The sequence below is a fragment of the Coloeus monedula genome, assembly GCF_965178545.1.
Source record: "Coloeus monedula genome assembly, chromosome: 3".
NCBI lineage: Eukaryota > Metazoa > Chordata > Aves > Passeriformes > Corvidae > Coloeus > Coloeus monedula.
In genome coordinates, this window is record NC_138783.1 from 22,848,860 (window position 1) to 22,869,311 (window position 20,452).

The 20,452-nt window shown below is 41.1% G+C and overlaps 1 protein-coding gene across 1 annotated transcript in view; it reads right to left on the reverse strand.

Moving 5' to 3' along the window:
• The window catches only part of SLC22A15 (solute carrier family 22 member 15), a gene marked incomplete at both ends in the record, with an annotated part of 31,039 nt that extends 14,413 nt beyond the window's left edge, over positions 1 to 16,626 (reverse strand). Inside the window, 3 exons of the mRNA XM_082278485.1 lie at positions 480 to 612; positions 3,715 to 3,927; positions 16,540 to 16,626. Of these exons, the coding sequence (XP_082134611.1) occupies positions 480 to 612; positions 3,715 to 3,927; positions 16,540 to 16,626 (433 nt within the window). The remainder of the gene's footprint in view (positions 1 to 479; positions 613 to 3,714; positions 3,928 to 16,539) is intronic.
• Between the last annotated feature and the right edge of the window lie 3,826 nt (positions 16,627 to 20,452).

Here is a 20,452-nt window from a genome sequence, read left to right on the forward strand (position 1 = left end):
CACAAAATGTGCTGTTTCAAATGTTGTTTGATCCAGGGACAGTTAGAAAGCTTATGAGCTTCAAAACAGTATGAGGATCAAAAATACATAAAAAATAAATCATGCAGACAGGAAAGAAAAGGTGCAACAAATTCCTGACAGGTTATACATGTAAGGACGCTGTTAAAAAACTACTAAAAATAGTAATTGCAACTTGCAGAGATCCCATGAGCACAAAGTTGCATGAGTGAAAGCCTTTATGGCATGACTCACGAAGCCAGAACACCTCGTGGATATTCAAACAGTAACTGAATAGTGAAATATTAATTTCTTGTCTCAACTTACATGGCACCAGTATATTGGAATGCCAAAAAAACCAAAATCATAGCACATGATTTACAGCTGCATATCAAACTCCCAGCAGAAACTGGGCTCTTGTCACTGATCTTCAGGGACATGACACCTCCACGTCATTCATTTTGTTGAGTGGCAGTGGTTACCTGTGAGATAGACTTTCTTCCTCCCGAAGCGATCGGAGAGCTGGCCGAAGGAGATGGCTCCAACAAACACACCACTGAAGTAGAAAGAACTGGCAGCACTGACTTTGTATGATGCATTGCCAATTAAAAACCACTGGATGGAGGGGGAAGAAAAAACCAGGAATAACAAAACAACAAAAAGGCAAATTAACCAGAATCCAAACAATTCACCAACAGCTAATAGCTGGAGGGGATGATACGTATTTTAAAGAAGATCAAACTCAAAGAAGATCAAAATCTCCTAAGCATCATATTCAGTAAATCGCCAGTCCCCACTGCTGTCGCCCAAAGTCACTGCAGGATACTAACAACTGCACAGTTCTCCCAAATCAAATGCAGTCTTTGAATCTGAAATCAAGAACAGATTCCTCACAATACTCTAATTTTTGCAGCTTTCTCCCACTTTCCCTTTTTCTGCCTTCTTTCACATAAAGCTATTAATCTAAATAGACTCAGTTCTACCTATTGATGTGTCACTGCAGTGTGTAGGCACACAGTGTGAAAAAATAGTTGTGGTTTATGTCTGAAGATAATCCTGCACATGCTCCTCTTTATGAACTGTCTTGTCCCTGAGCAATACTTTGGTAGAATTAGACAGGTTAGTCATGTTTTCTGCACACACATCTTTTTTACAGTGTACTTTGTAATTTCCAGTTCTTTTCAATTCCAAATACAAAGCTGATCTTGAAATGTTTGATTCTTACAGGCTTAACGTCTCAAGTTGAACCTCACAAAATTCTTTGTCCCTCAGAAGTGTGGAATGAAAATATGCCATGCTCTCATTGTTCTAAAGTTATTTCCTTTTGTATTCTAAACACTCCACATCTTCTGTTCTTTTTCTATTCCTCTTGCACCTTGAGATAATGTTTCCTTTTAGTGACAACCAACTCTTCTTCCTGTGCTGGTAAGCTGGTGATTATGTCATTATCCCTGCAATAACACTCTAATCTTCTCTTCATAATCTCCTCTTCCGCTACCAAAATCCCATTAAATATCCTTTCTAGCAAAGCTTATATTATTTCAAAGCTCAGTTATAAACTACATCATCAGGAGAACAGAGCGATGCAATTAAACCTCACAGAGATTAGGATGCTAACAAAACATCATTCATAAGCTCCAAGAAAATAACTTGCTTACTTTCTAAAACTGCTTCATTTTGAATTGTTACTTTAACAGGGAGGTGGTTACTAATACAGTAGGAAATGCACCCCTAAAGCACCAAAACTGACAAAATTCAACTGAAACCAACATGACAGAAGCTTTTGAAGCTTCTGCAGACTTTAAAAACAATTCTCAGAAAAATACATTTGTAAAATAATTGCATATGAGATTAATTTTATCCTAAAATAACACGGTCAGTTTGTTTTAGAACTGCTACAAGAATCATGCCCTAACTTTTGGTATAAAAATTTAAAAAGCTGGCAACATGAAAATTGTTGACATGAGATGCTTTCTGAATCATTCAGGGATTAAGGGATAATTTGGTTGCAAAGCAAAATTTGTTCTGAAAATTTATCTCAACATCTAAGCCCTTTAGAGAGCTCAAGGCTTTTCTATTCTACATGAAAACGTGCTGCATTTATGCTTATTCACAAATCAAGCTTTTTACATCAGAATATTTTTCAGTGTAAATTAGTAATGGTTACATTATCAGTGATGCCACAAGGTTAAGCACTGACACTTTCCTCAAATGTAGGAAAAAACTTCTTTACAATCACTCATTAAATTAGATTAATAACGAATTAGTGGTGAAATATTCCCCAAATATATATGTTCTCTCTCAAAATCTTGTTGTGTTTAGCACATAACTTCCAAATATACCAAATATTCAGCCAACAAATTAATAAAATCTGTATTTTAATAGAGGGAAACAAAAGACGTAAGAAGATTTTATTCAAACAGGCCTTTACTAAAACACATGCTAAAGAATTAGAAAGCAGAATCTACACAAGTTGCCTTGGGTTTGGGGGTTTTGGCTTGTTTTGGTTGGGGAGATTTTTTAGTTTTTTTTATTGCTCATGCAGGTTTTGTTCTTTACCTGCATTTCTTACTGATGCAACCAAAAAGTATAAAAATCTGTACAAAATCTATCTCATATGCTAGGGTCTACAAGCATGTCTGACTTGTCAAGTTTAAGAGAGTAAAAGATTCTTGGATAAGTTAAAAAAAAACAAAAAAGAAAAACCCCAGAGAAAATTCAAAAACCTTACTGAATTTTAAATAATGCTTAAGAAATCCACCATCCATTAAAATTTTAATTTAAATGGTATCATAAGTACTCATCCTCTTTATTGCCAGAATACGAAGCAATGCCTTTTGTACACAATGGCTTGGTACTATTCCAAAGCTGGCCATTTTTATTAATATGGTCCTAACCAATAAAGTGCTTCACAGGAGTAATTTGGATAGCAGTAATACCTCTGGACAATAGCCACAAACTATCAAGTGGTACTACACTTGACTCCACAGTTCAGCTCTACATTCAGGCCTTGTAACCAATGCACTCAGGGCTGTTGTACAGAACAATTTGACATTAACAGATACTGACAGCCCCAGGAAGGGCAGGTGCTACACACATCAACACAGAGTCTGGAATCATTCCTGTAGGGACTGTGGCTAGATCATGAGAGAAATTGCTTAAAACACACAGAGGCCGTGCCAACGAAGCTAAAGCTTGTTTTGGAATAGAATGTGAGGGAGCTGCTTTGTCCACCTGACTCCCCACTGCCAATGTTCTCATACCTGGAGTTGCAAAGACTGCAGGAGCCACTTCCTCCAGTGCTTGCTAACTCCATGATGGATGCAGTACATGCACTGGAGCTCAGCAGGGGAATTTCAAGAGGTGCCCAAAAAAAGCTCAGGGTCCATAAAGCATTTTACACATATTAGTGAAATGAATGCCATGATTCCAGCTCAAACGTGGAACCAGGCTGCAGGATGCAGTATGTAACTTCCACACAGAAAAGGTGGAAAGTTTCAGAGCACAACGCTGGTCAAGATCTGCACAGCTATATAAAGCTAGCTTTTGTTGCCAGTAAAGACACAAGCACATTACCTGTTCTCTAACTGGAGGTAGCACGTGTTTCATTTGCTAATCAAAACATGCATTAGTATGCAAGACAAAAGCAGTACGAGTCCCCCAGAACCATCTCAGTAAGATTTACACACAAGGCTGCAAAACACATTTCAGACTTACCTCAGACACTATGGATGTGAAGCTGCTGCCAAAGTGTACGTGCTTGCTCACCTCACTGCCATTGGCAATCAGAAGCCATTCCCCAAAAGCTCTCTGCTCGCTCACTGAACGGTTGCCATGGCTCTGATTAGCTGAGAGCCCTTGGAGATCCCAGTGGTAGGGAGGAGTTGCACCCACCAACGCAATGAGGATGGCTTCAGTGGCCACATAGAGCTGGCATGAAAGACAAAAAACATCACTGCTCAACTTACATCCAAGCAATGTTTCCTCCACTGGATCAAATTAGTATTAAAAATATTCCTATTTTTATATTTGCCTTCTACCACTACGAGATGTCTTGTATAGCCCCTATCTTATCAAACAGCACACACTGAAGAACCACAGCTTTAACAAAGTGGTTCTTGCACGTTTTATGTGTTGGATATTTGAGAGAAGTTCCCCTACTGACACCTTTCACTCAGTCAGAGGGCCCCAAACTCCCACCCACAGCAGGTACAGATCCTGGATGGAGGAAGAGTCATTAGAAGTCCTAAGGAGGAAAAAACCCCTATTCTTTAATGCAAGTACATTACTCTTATATCCTCTCCTTCCAGCTGTGTTGTTCACTTCCCTCTAATTTGGTATTTGGAATAGATCTCCCCATGGTTTCATACCTAATCTTTCCCAGTTTTAACAAAATTAATTCCTTGCTGGCTGTCTATCTTCTGTGGACCTGTTTTACTCTCAGAAGAGACAGAGACAACCACGTGAACACACATATGCATTTTTTATATACCTACACATTTACAGATACACACAAGGTCTAAATAGTGATCAACAGCACCTTTTGTTTAGGAAAGAATAAATAAAACTGCTGGAAACCCAGACAGTTCAAGCCTGGTGTAGAGCTGGGTTACTGCTGCTTGCTCAGAAGAACATTCATAGGTCACATTACAGCTACAGTTTAAAATCTGGTGGTTTCAGACCTGTTTGAACATAGAAATGGCACAAATTCTGCAACAGAAGACGGATCATTAAGTCTTCAGAGAGACGAAAAGAGTTGCTAGTAACAACGCCACACACTCTTCAAATAAAACTGCTTCGTCTCAAGCCCTCACTGAGGAACTGTAACACGGCACAGTGGTTCTTAACAAAACAAACAAACAAACAAAACCACCCTTCCTCCATAAAAAACCCTCATTCCAACCCTCTCCATTCTACAAACCCTACTTAGGCACCGCCTGAACAGTCCCTGCTCTGCTCCCAGCATCTCCTTCCCATGTTCTTGGGAAGAATGTATCCACAAGAAGTGTGTTCTCTTTGAAGGCTGCTACACAAATAATTGGCAAAACTGGGAGGACCATAGGTACAAAAAAAGCAGCCTGAGGACCTCTAAATTCTGATGGAAGCAACACCAGATAATACTGCTCTGTTCTGTACAACAGCTGAGCAGCTGGAGTTACACGCAGATCTAAATGAGAATTATTATTAAACTGAAACAGAGCCCCCCTGAAAAGCATTTTTCCCCATCAGCCCCTTTTTGTATTCCACATGAGAAACTACTACTTTAGTAGCAGCAGGTAGATAAACATTTTTTTAAATAATTCTTCTTCCATTTTCCATTAAAATTATCAAATATCAGAAGAAATTGGGAAAAAACCAGATAACTGCTATTTATTTAAGCTAAAGAACAACTTCTAAATCAACAACAATGAAAAGTAAAAGAACTCATCTGGGAAAGAAGGCAAGGACTAAGATCACATGGGAAAAGAGGTTTTAAAAAGCTGAGTGGCCATGTTGCTAGGGATGTGTGGATACGGTACTCTCAAGAACAGCTTGAAATTACTGAGAAATGAGAATTACGGGTCATGATGTGTGGTGCATCCCTCCTCTGACTCGCTCAGACACTTATGTGTCAGGACTAAGGGAAAACATCCTTGCTTTTGTCTTGTGAAATAATAAACATACTTTTGAAGTAGATCAGGAAATGAAGTCCTCAAGGTGCTTGGTTTAAAGAAGGAAAACGTAACACTTTTCATTTTTGCTCTAGGTGAAACCCATTCTAGCTACAGAAAACTGAATAGAAAAATAAGCGATTGCAGGCACATGAAGAAACACTACAGGGCTTTTTTCAATTAAAAAAATCAACAATCAGCCTTAAGCATCCTAGTGGCTGCAGCAACCAAGGATATCACAAAGATAGAAATACTTTCAATTGGTTTGTGCAATCAGCAAACCATATGAAGATGGAGACTGTTTTGATGTTATCAAACAGTACTGTTCTATACTCAAGTTCACGAAGTCACTGCTGACACAAAATTCTCCTCCCTAGTAAACACCTGCCTTGTATTTTGGGTAAGAGATACAGTAAACCCTATTAATTTCATTGTGGAAACAAACCAAAGCCCACAAAACACCCCCAAAAATTCATTTACAATTCTGAAGGTCAGAAATACTTTCTAGAAGTGATCTTAAAAACATGATGAAGGAAACTTTAGGCTTAATTACAAAATAAAGTTTTCATTTAAGTAAAAGTTGTGCTAATGAATCTGAAGATTCCTCCTTTAAGAATTCTAAATGCTTGCACTTAATAGTAACATAGTTGTGCAGACTGGTGAACAACACAAAACACTAACAAATCAAATAGAAATGTTATATAACAGCTGTATAAAATATAAAATGGCTACATTATATGCACTGCGGCAAACAAAGCCCTTCATTTTTCATTTGTTCTGTAACCCAAGTCAAGTCAAATACATGTCATTTAGTCTATAGTTCCTATTCATAGAACATTTTAATTGGCTCTATATGGATGTTAACAGTTCCCTACCAAATTCCCTACACTGATCTGTATTAATCAAGATAAATACCAAGCACATGAGGACAAGGCACCCACAGTAACTGATGATGAGATGCTTAGAGTTCTGTTAGTTGAGGTTTCTCCTGTTTGTTAAAATTCTCTTTAGGTTAAAATTTTATAGTCTGCCTAAATTAGAAGACTGTGGTGTTAAGGAATTTATTAAAAGGCAATGCCCTAATAACCTGTGAACTTTCACATTCCCCATTAAGTAGAAGGGATTTTAGTTAGCCAGTCAAAGCTATTTCACTAACTGATTTTGAAATTAACTTAAAATTATTATTAATAGAAGTGGCTGACATGTCTTGACCAGCTTTCCTGATGTTCGTTTTCATAATAAATTATATGTAAGAAAGATCTAGAATCTCTAATAAGACTAGCAAGGAAGGGGGAGAATGAATTTAAAGCTTCACTTGTGTATAGTGAAAACGAGCACAAAAATAATTTAAGAAAGTCTTTTAGTGCTCATAATTTACCCATTAGGAAGCACAAATGAAAAAACAAAAGCAAGACTTCAATTCTAGGAAGAGGAGCTTTCAACGTTTTTAGTCAGCTCATCAGCAATTCCCAACTAGCCTGGTCATTCTAGACAAGTATCAGCTGAAGCATTCACTGCTGAACAAAAAAATGAGTAAGACAGTAACTTCTGACCTTTGGAATACAGAAACATTAAAACTGCACCCTGAGGAAAGACAAATTAAGGAAGAACAATGAATGACCTTGCTCTGGTAGAAGCCTTTGATAAAGACATGGTTACAGTTCAGGATTAGAGTAATTTCTTCTGAACCCATGACAAGCAGCTGAAAAGCTGGAGGGCAACCTAATTTCTGAAAATCTGATGATCTCATCTGCTCCAAGTCATTTCTAAAGGGTGATATGGCTTTAAATTCACATTATTTTTTCTCCTCAATAACTCCTATGTAGAAAAGCCCTAAAATGTCTTCTTGCTGCAAAATTATTATTTGCTGCTGACAACATATTCCTCTACAAAACTATTCTTCCCTTCTTGGTGGCATGGTAAGAGAACACCGTAAGACAGAAGGAGAGGCTGTCATAGTTAAAGCAAAGAACCCCCATGTGCAGAAGAACATCACATCTCAGTTACTTACCAAGCCCAGACCCAGTCTGACAGGGAATATTTCCCATGAAGAATGGAACCATTGTTGGTTATTACCTGTGATTTATCAATGACAGAGCAGACACAGATTTTGAAAGAATTTAGGGTTTCTGCAGAGCACAGAGAAAACCTACACAGTTTAGAGTTTTTCAGCCTGAAATTGCTGGCCTCCAGAATCCACAGCAAAAAGTCCAAAGTCTGTCCAAAACCTTACATAACTTCATTCTAGAAATTCTTTAACATCTACAACGAAGACAAACTCTGCACAGCAGACGCCAACTCTTAGGGCCTTCCCTCCTACAGGTTTGTGGAAAATATCCCTCTAGCTTCCCCTTCGTGTTCCAAGTATCCAAACATACACCTCTCAGTTCTGTTTCACACTCAGTGTTATTTTGGTGGGCAGTGGCAGCAGCAGGGATTTGTTGCTCCTGCTCAGCCTGGCAGGAGCATGTGCCCATCAGTCAGGTGACTGCTGCCATACACAGACAAGGGCTGCTTTACTTTCCAGGGGCAAACACTGGCATCTGAAGAGCAAATACCTTCATTGCACAAGCTTTCTGCAATAGCAGTCCAAGTGACTCAGTCAGAGGTACACATCTCTGTCTGACAGAACCAAGGGAACACAGCACCCTCACTCACATCACAGGTCGACAGGCCTCTGAACATGAACAATGAAGCTCGAAGTGTTATTTTTCTGCCTTTAAAAACACAAGGCAAAAAGAAAGCTCACAGACAGATAAGCTAGAGAAACAAGGCAATACATATGAACCAAAATTACAAAAAGCACTATTAACACTACCTCTGCTTCAATAGGAATATTCAAGGAAGTCAAACTACATTCATGTGCAATCAAGTGCCAAGGCTCCGCAGTCAAATACCAGCTATATGGTTTCACCAATATCACATCGAAAGTGCCACTCCCCTCTTCCTATGAGGAAAAGGACTTACAACAGGACAAAGCACTGTAAGGTCCTATTCCAATTTATGAATACAATGCAAAACAGCCCAGGATTGGACTGTCTCAATGGCATTATGGATAACAGGAAAAAAAAAGTCAGCAACTGCTGGCAAAAAGAAAGCAGGAACTGTGGGCTGACAAGTATCAGGGTTTAGTCCTGTTCCCACAAGCATGATTATTCTTTTGCCTGCATTTCCTGTTTGACCCTCTTTCTTTCCATAATTTCCAGCCTGTGTTGGCTATGAACTTATCTGAGTCACAGGCAGTATTTTAAGAGATCAAAGTCCTCATCTTTGCATGCTGTTTCGGGACACTGCCAAGGAATACTGGGTGAGCATCCTGGTCCCACAGAGGCAGTTTTCCTAAGACTATAAGAGCATATTCTTGGCTAAAGCATTTAACTTGGTAATTTACTGAGTACTTCCAAAGTTTTTGTTTACGTATCCAGACTAAAGGACAATGCTGCCATTTGTACAAGCTACTTTGATTTATTTATTCATTTTAAGGACATGTCTGAGAATAACCAATTAGATCTACTTGTGTTTTGTTTGTGGGTTTTTTTAAACTGAAAAATATCTTCTGTTTACTACTATTTCAGAGCAACATGATGCTCCAGAGCTGAAAAGATACATTTTTCCAGATTCATCGTGGAACTTGCTAAACCACTGATTTTAAGCTCAGAGCCTATAGGCCTCAGAATTCCCAGAATTATTTCTCAAAAGTGTTCAGAAAAATAATTAAGAATTACAAATTTCAGCTCTTAAATTTACTGTAAAAGCTCTTGACTTCTTCAGTAGGAAGTCCATCAGGGGTCTACAAATTAAAATACATTAAAGAACTCTGGTATTTATCTATTTTTAAGACACCAGTAACTAAACATCACACCACAAAGTCTGATAAGCTATACATACAACTCTTTCCATCTTCCCCTATATGAAGATCTCAAAAGTTTCACTGAGCCTTCCAAGGCAAATTCTTAACACTCTTTCATACTGAGCCTGAAAATGACCAAGTGAACACAATATTTAACCAGGTTAAATTGCAAACTTAGTCAGAGATCAAACTGTAAACAGACGAGACCTAAAAAACAGATGTTATTGCTCCAGAGGGACTCCAGTCCCACTGGGCTAACACTTGGAAAAAGCAAACAGAGGTTTTGCTTAATGCAAACAATACACATGAAGCGCTATCTTGCAGAAGTAGTTATATTAACTGCTCCAGTTAAAATAACAAAGATATTTGAGAACACAAAACTTTATCTATGTCAGAAATAAGGAGCAACTATCTCATTCAAGTTGGAAACAACTATTCTGAGTTCAATTACACACCTACTAATTCTCTCACCCAAGAGGAAAGGAAATTAGAGCCTCTAAAATGGCGACGTGTCAGTGAGGAGTGCCTTGATATTGCTAGTGGAAAAACACAGGTAATTTATTGCCTATAAAACACGGGAAGTTAGAAACTGTGTGTACACAGAGGCAGGAAAGAAGGAGTGGGAAATAATGTGTCATAATACAAATATTTTTAACCCACAGTGTTTGCTACCTAGTAGAATTATGCCTGTTAACTCCCAGGCTGCTCTTTCAAGGGTGCTCAGAGGACAGACTGGCTAGATGCATTGTAGTTTGCCGGGCTGAAAGGCAAATAGCAGAAGACGGGATTGCTTCAGCTCCCACTGAATCTAAATATCATCCCATTGCACCAAACATTATACCTAATAACTTTATTATTAATAATCTGAAAACATCTCCCCGTATGTTTTACCCACAGCCTACACAAAGACGACAATCACTATTGGCACAGTGCCTCCCAGGCACCTTCCCTTCCCCATTGTTAAAAAGACTTTGCAAAAATCAAGGCATTCAGCCACAGCTCCAGTAAAGAGCCCAGAGCAATTTCCTTCTGACAACTTCACTCTACACAGTATGTAGCCACCTTCCTTTAAAAAAAAAAGAAAGTTGGGTTTTGGTTTGCTTTTGGGGTTGCTTTTGGTTTTTTTTTTTTAAATAGGCAGAATACTCTGCTACTCTGCTACCTTCCCTCTGTTGGTAAGCCTTCAGAATGCCTTCTTTGTGCCTCTCCCAAAACTCATGCTTCTTGCTATGCCCATCAGCAATAATTCTGTTAAGGTCTTCACAACTGCACATTGAACAGGCATCTTCTCGGACTGAACTGCACAGAAGCTGATGTTGGACTTCTAAGTTAAATTGCAAAAGCTGAGTAGAGGTGTTGATACAGATACCCATGCATAGAATGTCTGGTTTAGTGTCAGAGTGAATGTTGTGGTCATTAGAGGAGCAATAACACCCAGCAACTGTAAATGACACTTAAAAACACTTAAATATGAGCTCAATTGCATGTGCTTTGCAGTTTGGATGCAGCTAAAGAAGGGAAGGTCTTAGAGTTATAACTCACATTTCTTCTCTACCCCAAGCTTGCTCTGTGGTTTGATTAAGACACAACATAACTTGGAGGGAAGATGAAGATGTCAGCAGCTGATTAGGTATTTTTACCTTCCCTCCACTAAGAATTATTTTGGAAAAAAAACCAAACAAAAGCAAGTTAGCTATTTCAAAGTAATCGGTAAGAAAGCTGTTGTTAGCATCCAGACTTCTGTGCTGTATCTGAGAGTTAAGGACCCCATTCCTAATAAGGCATGTTACAGCCCAGCATTGTTAGTTCAGGTTTTCTGCAGAAAATAGCACAATGTCTGCATCAGCTGCATTCATGTTTTTAAAGGTTATAAATGTGGTATCATTAAAGGTAGGTTATTGTCTCTCTTAAGGGACAGTTAGTTATGGATATGAAAGAAGTAAAGGACTAAGAGACCAAGGATTGTTGGTTAGCACCACTGAAATCAAGTGTCACACGTGAACAAAGAACTACCTTTTTTTCTTGAAAGATTTCCCCCACCCAGTTGAAGTAAATGGTAGGATTTGTCTTCACTTAGAAGTTCCATCAACTTTCAGATGGAAATATTCTTAGCTAAATGAGTAGTAGCACATCTTTATGCATCAATAGTTTACATACTCATACCCACCTCATTTATTTGTCCTCCCAAACAGAAGTATGCTATACCAGATCAAGGATTTATATGCAGTGATGCAAGTACTCTAAAAGCCTTCATCACATTTACAAGGAAAGCAACACCATCCTTCAGCATAAGCATGTTCTGAGTAAGATACAATGCACAAAAAGACATGGGAATACAAAGCTTTCCTCAAGAAGAACTACTTCTTATGTTTGTATTCATGCCACATTTGAAACCTCTCCCCCACAGAAGTGGCTGCACATGTCTGACACACATTCTGCAACTGCTTTATTGAGAATCAGAGGGACTTGAAACTCTTCTCCCACAGACATACAAAAAAACCCCTGAACACTGAGGTAATCAAACTCAAAAAAGGTTACACAGAAATTCTGAAAATCCTTTCTGTACCTGCCACATTGCTCACTTACTTACAGACACTTGTAGCTGAATTGTGTCTAAGTTAAAGTACAAGTAACTTTGGGTAACCACCATACCTGTCATGATGCCCCTGTAACAACTGCAGCACAATACGCCATCAGTTGTAATGCAATTTGTGTAGTATGCCCCTCCTTCCTTAATTTTAAATTGTTCATTATATTTCCAATTTGTTTTGCTTTTCCTGCTCAGATAAAGTCTGAATAGCATACATCGTCAAGGACTGGGAATAAGCTGTTCAATGTCAGATCAAATCTGGCTAGTTCAAAGAACAGTTTAAGAGATTAATGCAAATGTAAATATTAAAAGAAGATTCACTGACAAAGTATTTCATGACTGTCATTGCAACTACAGCGTGATGTCTCATGCCATTAAAAGAGGTAGAGTATGTACAGGGTGTAGATAAGAAATGTCAAGAAACAATTAAGCAAGGCTACATAGGGGATCATATCTGCATCCTGTCTGAAGACACACACTATTTCTTCTGAATTATTTCTAGAGATCTGGAATGTGGAAGCCTGCCTTACTTAAGCCACATGCCCCAGAATGAGCTTTCCCTCAAAACATTTGTGCTGATGGGACAATTAAAGACCATCTTTCTGCACTGGTATATTGTAATGATAGAAGTCATACACGATATTGTTGTCAAAGGTAAAGTGATGCTAGCAACACCACTCATTACAGCTGCACTGCATCACAAATAGTTTGTTTCAAGGCAAAGGTATAATTCAAGCAACTTGATACAACTATCTTAACTGTTTTTACATCCTCCTTTCTGTTAGTAAGGAGTTCCCAAGATGGATGGAACAGCCACCCTTGGTAATTATCCATATTGCTGGGCAATGCACGTTACTCAAATTAAGGCAAAGCCTTTTTCAGCTGCGCAAACAAGAACTCCCTTTTAAACTTAAACATGTTTTTAAAAGCCTTTCAGTAGAAATACAGTAAGAGCACATTTCCATTCTCAGTTTGGACTTGGGCAATCCTGTGGCTCGGATTCACTGGCAAAGGCCAGACTCGTTCAACCACATATTTTGAATCACAAGAGACAAAGAAACTTTTCATTTTAAAATATGTTTGTGTCCTCTTAAGTGTCTGATCAAGGTGTGGGATTTTGTCTCATGTTGCTACACACACTCCACAAACACCAAGACTATTCTTTAATAATACTTCAACATAATTTCTTCAAAAGGTTGCAACAACTAGTAATCAACAGGTATCAAGTACTCACTTTTAGCTCAAAATAAACTCCTAAGTATTTTAAGTGTTGTCAGCTCCCTTTGTTTCTTCCTCACTTTCTTAAAGGTATACTAGAAATGCAGGATTAATCCAGCCTCAAATTCACATCATTAGTCAATCTTCACATTCTTCAGGTAAGTCCGGTCTTTGTGTAATTCCAGATAATTTGGAAATTTTTTTCTCTACAGTAGCTGTTGTCAGTCCATTATAAAGTTAGCAACCACTGCTACAGAATATACCTAAAGATCTTCCAAATTCCTGTTAAGTTGGTAGTGGATAAGCCAGGCATACCTTAATACAGTAACACAGCTCAGCAGGTTAATGAATAACAGCAGCAGGTAGCAGAGGAATAACAGAAATGAGGGAAGATGAAAGAAGGAGCCCACAAGACTTATACTTAATCTAGTTTTACACTGATAACATAGAAGAACATTTTTCTAATTGCAAGCAACCTGGAGGTTTTTGTCAGAATTGTCAGTAAGCTCATTCCACATATTAAGAACTAGTTCACTCAAGCCCACGTGAAAATGGACTCATGTGCACCCCTATACACAGAATTGTTCGGTAGAGTTTGCCTCAAAGAAGCTAAACCATGTCTGTAATTAGAATTCAGAGACCAGATACACTGGCATATCAGTAAGACTACATGGTGGAAGTAGCTTACTGTAGAAATTTATATTTTAAAAAACCCCACTAAAATGAGGGGAAGTACTTATAAAGTATGAAACTCAAAGAGATTAGTAACATGCAGAGATGAAAAAGCACAAAAGCCCACAAAGAAAGCAAGTGCACCTGCTGGGAATCTTACTGGGAAGGGAAAGCACAGAGTCTAAGCTCTGGATACTGGCAACAAAGATGAAGGGACTTGACACAGCAGACAAATATTTTTCACACATCAGGTATTATTATCTTTAAGAATGTAAAAATATTTTTTATACCTACAGGCCAATATGAAAACATAGGCCAACTGAGGGAGCACATGGAAAGGGACAAGGAAACTAGCAATAAAATGGAATAATCAGTCCGTGGCACAGCCAGTGACATAGACTACCAGGAGTTCTCATTCTGCTGCCATATGCTGCATCTAATCCACTAAAGGAGCCCACGACTACCTAGATCTACACCACACACACAAGATACATTACTTACCTTCGGGTCCATCCTCCAAAGGCTGGACCAGACAAAACACTAACACCAGTTGTGAAATGTGCCTTCAGTCTTGCTCTCGCACATCCCAGTGACATGTTACGTAACTTGGCACCAATAAAGGAACACAAAAAGCAATCAACCACCCAAGCAGAAACCAGTTGAAAAAGTCCACATCTATTCGTGAACTGAAAGACAACAAGCTTCACATCTAAATTCTTTACAGATGCCTGTGCCCGCATGATCTGAAGAAAACCTACCAGTCAGAGGACTATCCTCATTGGTACAGTTCAAGAATTAAAGATAACATGAGAAGAAAAAAAAGCAGACCTGCAAACCTGCTATCTTTCCTTCTTTATTTATTCTGAATTAGTTCCACGATTTGCAAAGATCCTTCTGTTTACTTCTCCCATGAGAAATGCAAGTTAATCCATTAAAAACAAAACAAACGAACACAAACATTACAGAACAGCTGACCCATACTACTTAAAATTCTGAAAACACAGAGCACTTGTCAGGGTTTGCAGTACATTCCAGAACACGACCAGCACTGGAAGAAAAAGTAACTATTGCTTCCTTGATTCCTAATCTTCAGTGAACATATACATTTTCTAGCTAGCCAGCCAGCCAGCAGAACAAGCTCTAAGCAATGTCTAATATTAAGGAATTAAATAGCTAAATCAGTAAAAAAAAAAAACAAAAAAACCCAAAAAAAAACCAGTACAAGGAAATAGAACCCTACAGAGCTTTTGCTGATTATCATTGTAACTTTACAACCAAGTATAGAGTTCCCATCCAACAGGACTGGGCATCTGAAATTTCTTTGGTCATCTCATAAAGCTTCTTAATATTTCGGTCAGTCTAGGGGAACTAGGGGTTGCCAGGAGAAGACATCTTCAGTCTCACAGCTCATGACTGGAAGTTCTTGATTACTACAAAATATGGGTCAGCAGGGGTGGGAGGACAGTTAAGTTCTCCTCTTCCTTCCTGCAACCATTAAACTTCCACAGTGGAAGCAACCCAGCACTTGTCAGCCTAGCTGAATTCATGACAATGAAGATTTTGATGCTAACATGGAGTAAACCAGACTTTTGCCACATTCAAACCATACTTCAGTCCTAGGCCTGACTGTGAAGGTGTACTTATTATTCTTGTCTTCCTTCCTTCCTGTCCTCACAAAGATGAAGCAAAACTGAAAGGCAACAAACATGGCTGCAGAGCACATCACTTGCTCATGCAATCTCTGAAACTCTCTCCAAAGAGAGTCTCTTCTAGAGCACTAGAAGAGTGCTCTCTTCTAGCACTCTACTGTTACTTTGGACTCCACTTTTATCACAAAATTTAAGAGAGTTCCAGATTTGTATCTCCCAAACCTGACTACCCAAAATGTAGGGCTTATTCCAAATAACTAATGGAGACGCTGTCCCTGTATTCCAAGAGTTAAGTCGAGGCTAATCAAAGCACCATAAGCAATCAACACCTGTCAGCTGGTTACATGAGAGCTTCTGCACACAGAGGTCTCAGTGGCCACCTGTCACTTTATCAGTGACAATCAAACCACACACAACCTAGAAATCCCCAGTCTAGGCCATTAACTCCAGGTTGCGCAGGATTCCCAGCAGAGCTTCTCACAGAAGTCAATGTTGTCCAGTCCAGGTCATGGAAGCCTCAGTTGAACTTCATCCAGCCCTTCACCTGACCAGCTCCTAATACGTTCCACGAGTGACACAAGGTGTAACCACTCAGGCAATGCGGCACAGAGAGCATCAGCTGCTTGCCCCAAATACACTCTGCAGAACTGAGCACTGCCTTTGGGCAGAGGTCACCTGTGTCCCAGGAGCGCAGCACGCTACTGCAGGACAGACCCAGAGGGGAAGACTTGTTACTGCCACCAGCAGCCCTCAGCAGAAGCCCTCCCACACCAGCCTTCGCACCAGGCAGCACTCACCGCATGGACATCCACCCAACACCTTGGGAACAGCTGTCCACTGCACCCAGAGCATCCCCCTCCCGGCACCGCTTCCCCCTCGGGACAAGAGCGGGCGGGAAGGGCGGCCTCTCACCTGGAGGAGCACGGCCAGCAGAACGCACAGGTACACTTGATAAGGGCCCATCTGCCCCACTAGCGGGAATGCCTCCTCCACCTCCATCCCGCTCCCCGCCCGCCGCGCAGCTCCTACGAGCGGCCGCCAAACAGTGCATCCCCGGGGCGAGACGGGGCGCGGAGCGGCGGCCGGGCCCTCGCGGAGCTGGAGCAGAAGGAGAGGAAGGAGGAGGAGGAGAAAGAGGAGGGAAGGGCGGGAGGCGAGATGCGGTGCTCATGCGCAGGTTCCGGGGAGAGCAGCCGGGATGCGGCCGCCTCCCTCCTTCCCGGGCGGCCGCTGGGGAAGCGGAAACGCACTCGACCTTAGCGCAGGCGCACGGCCCGGGATTAAATTATTTGGGATGGGGTTGTGTGAGGAGCCGTGCGCGGAGCGGTTGGGATGGGGCTGTGTGAGAGCGCTGTCAGGGAGGCAGCGCCGAGGTGCCTCGGGCAGGGTCCCTTACAGTGAGCGGGCTGGGCACTGGGGAGGTGCGTGCCAGGTGCGGGGGGCGATGCGCCTGCTCAGGTCACACCTGCTCTTGGGAAGGGGAAAGGGCAGAGAGGTGCTATGTCTGGATCCTCGGTTAGACCAAGGCAGCACGCTGGCCCTGCGGGCTGGGCGAGAAGCCTGCGCTGGGTCCGTGCTGGCGAGGTGTTCGGGTTTTATGGCATTGTCCATGCAGCAGCTGGGCTCTCATCGTCAGGTTTCATCCATCAAGCACGGTGGAGTTACAGTGTGCGCTCAGCGGGTTTGCACCGTACTACTGAACAGGGTTATTAGCCCTGTGTCTGGGAAGCTGTACCCACATAGTGCACGCTGCTTAAGTTCTGTCAGTTCACAGAGGACGCCAAAATGCTGACACACCTCAGCTGTGGAATATTCTGTAATGATACTTCATCTCCTACCTGCCGATAGCTGGGGGGGGGAAGCCGAATCTGGTATAAGGCTATTGTGTAGGTGCCACTAGAGATCAGTTCTGGACCTACACAAATCTTACTGTTCTTGATTTGATGCCTGGTGAGGACATGCCTCTCTCCATTACAGCAGTCTCCATGAAACTGTAGTTGTGTATTTTATGAAAAGAATTTGGAGAGCCTTCATTGTGAACATGGGGTAGAAGTTCTCACTTAGAAGTAATGGGACTGGTTTGGGAGGGAGCATGAACTCTACTGCATAGAGAAGGGAAGGGAGATAAATACATGTGAAATAGTAATCTTGCAAAATGGCAATGAGCTTTTCATGGTCCATTTTCGTTACACCTTTACAATAAAGCTCCAGGAACATGAAACAATTTAGATTGTTGAGATTTTTTTTTACCTAGTGATACCAAGAAGCAGCAGCAACATCTTTATGCTTGTAGCTTTTATTGTATGAACAATAGAAAGGAAGAGAGTTGTTGTGAGCTGTGACCTTTAGGACCATGCCAGGAGCCTGGGAAATAATACCATTTCTGGGCTGAAAAAATCTTGGCAAATTGACAATCATCAAAGCAATTTACTCTTAAAATTAAATTCACCTTTGCCCTAAGCACTTCTTTTCATATTTGAGGCTTAGTACAGATTGATTAAAGGCAAAACAGAAAAGGATTTTTGAAATGTCAGGACCTTTCTGCTGTTCACCCAACTGCGCTTGTCTCATTTTATTGCTCAGCTAAGATGTGGAGAAGATGTTCTAGCATTTGGGAGCTCTGCATTCATCTCCCTTGCATCATTCCCACTCTCCAAGCCAGTTCAGCCACACTCTATGGCAACCACAGCTTTATTCCAGCTTGCTCAGCAACAGGGAGGGCTGTTGCCTTTACCTTCAACACCCAGCTCCTCCTTGACTCTTGAGCAAAGGTGAACAGACCCTGGGGAAGGAGGTGGTACATGGCTCCCTGTCGGGATGGTACTGCCTCCCGAATTGCTGTGTGCACCCTGAGTTCCCCAGGCCCTTCTCATCTCTGTCTCACTTGGGACCTCCAGCACTCCTGCCTGGGGCTTTCCTCCCTATGTTCCCTGCTTGCTTACAGCCACCCAAGCTCCAGGCTCTGCCTGCTATATGGGCAGCAATTAAGAACTGTCAGCTTTCTGTATTCACCTCCATGGGGTGCTGCCTTCCAGATGATGCTTCTGCTCTGCTCCTGCCACGCCTCTGCTGAGATAACACCTCTGACTCCCCCAGCTTCCAGTCCTGACCATATGGAAGTTACAGCATTGGCCTTAAGCATATCAACCATGCAACAATGCCCTGTGCCTGGGGAAGACAGCTGTCAGGGAGCTGTCTCCTCTTGTGCTGCTACTTCCCAAACTGAGTCCAGCAGAGAACCGTGAAGGTGATTAAGGGACTGGAAAGGCTAAGACTGGGACTGTCTAGCCTAAAGCTAAGAAGGCTCAGGGAAGAACTTCACAATGTGTGTAAATAACCTGATGGAAAGGAATGAAGAGGAGGAGCCCATGCTCTTCTCAGTGCTGCCTTCCAACAGGACAAGAGGCAATGGGGACCAGTTAAAAAAACCTCACTGGCAATAAAAGATGTCTGTCCCATGAGGCCAGTGGTTTTGGAGAGGATTGGATGTAATGTTTAGAGGTTTCAGTCAACATAACAACAGCACTCCACTTGGCCAATGGTGGATTGGATCCAAAGATCTGGAGCCCTCAGATCTTCTCAGAGTATTATTGTCTGTGAAGTTCATTAATGTACAATTTGCTCCCTCCTCCTCCTCATTAATAACCATGTCAAATAAGAATACTCTTAATAATCCTGTCTGTGGGGAATTTTTCTTTTAATGAGAGCAAATCAGGCTTCTTACTCAGCCAGAAACACAGTGCCCCCTAGGTTTTTCCACGTCGCTCCCAGCCCCCTCTCTGTTACTGCTGCTTCATGGGTTTGTTGCCATTAGAGGCTTACACATCAAATTCATCTGGGCACCCCAAAACTGAGACAGCTGCATGGCTTCTTTTTCAGCCTTTCTGAAATAACTGTTCCAGATACATTCTGCCTTTTTCTGTCTGTATGTAATGATTACCCAGAGCATTCAAAGTACTAGATACATGTAAATGCAAAGGGATAATCCTAAGCTATGTTCCTCTCTGGGGAAAAAAGAAAAAAAAAAAGAGGAAATTGGATATCTTAGAGCTAAAAACTCATTCTAGTTCATTGACATTGTATTTCCAGATTTTCTATATTCATTAGTAGTAGATTCTGACAACAGCTGGTAATTTTTCTTTGGAAACATGAGCAATAGTAGTTTCAGAAAAGACCTTAAAAGGACTTTTGATGTTCCCACCTTCTGGCTGGGGATTTCTTATCCATTCAAAGAGTGTCCACACAAATTGTTGATTCAGCAGTTAGCACAAATGAGATCTAAAGAAGTTCTGTTCCTGATGGAGGAAATTTCAGGTCATCCATGAGTGGATATTTTGAGTTAGATATGAAGCTCTGTAGCCCAGGCCGCTGTGGATGACAGAAGATAAGTGGGTTCAAGTGAAGGATCAACAAGTACCAACAAGTACAATATTCCTCTGAGGTTTATCTAAAAGAGGAAACACCTCTGTCTCTGAAAAGTCCCCAGGGCACAAAATGTGCAAAGCTGATATCTGAAGGAAATACTTACCCTCTCTTGTGATACTCCTGTGTAGGCATTAGCTTTTGGCCACAGCAAGAGATGGCATTTGGGCCAGAAAAGACATTGGCTGTCCTGTTGCACAGTCACTTTTGTGATCTTGCACTTCATCAGGTTCCCATTCCCCTTGTGGCCTCCATCCCCCTACCTTACAGGAGGTTTCCACCACGTCAGCTGAGCTGAATGCTGAACACTGAATGGTAAAAGACTGAGCTCTGACTGCGGCAGCGAGAATGGCAGCTGTGGGAAGAGTGGTGGATATCTGTTTCACAATAATATTAAAAGGTT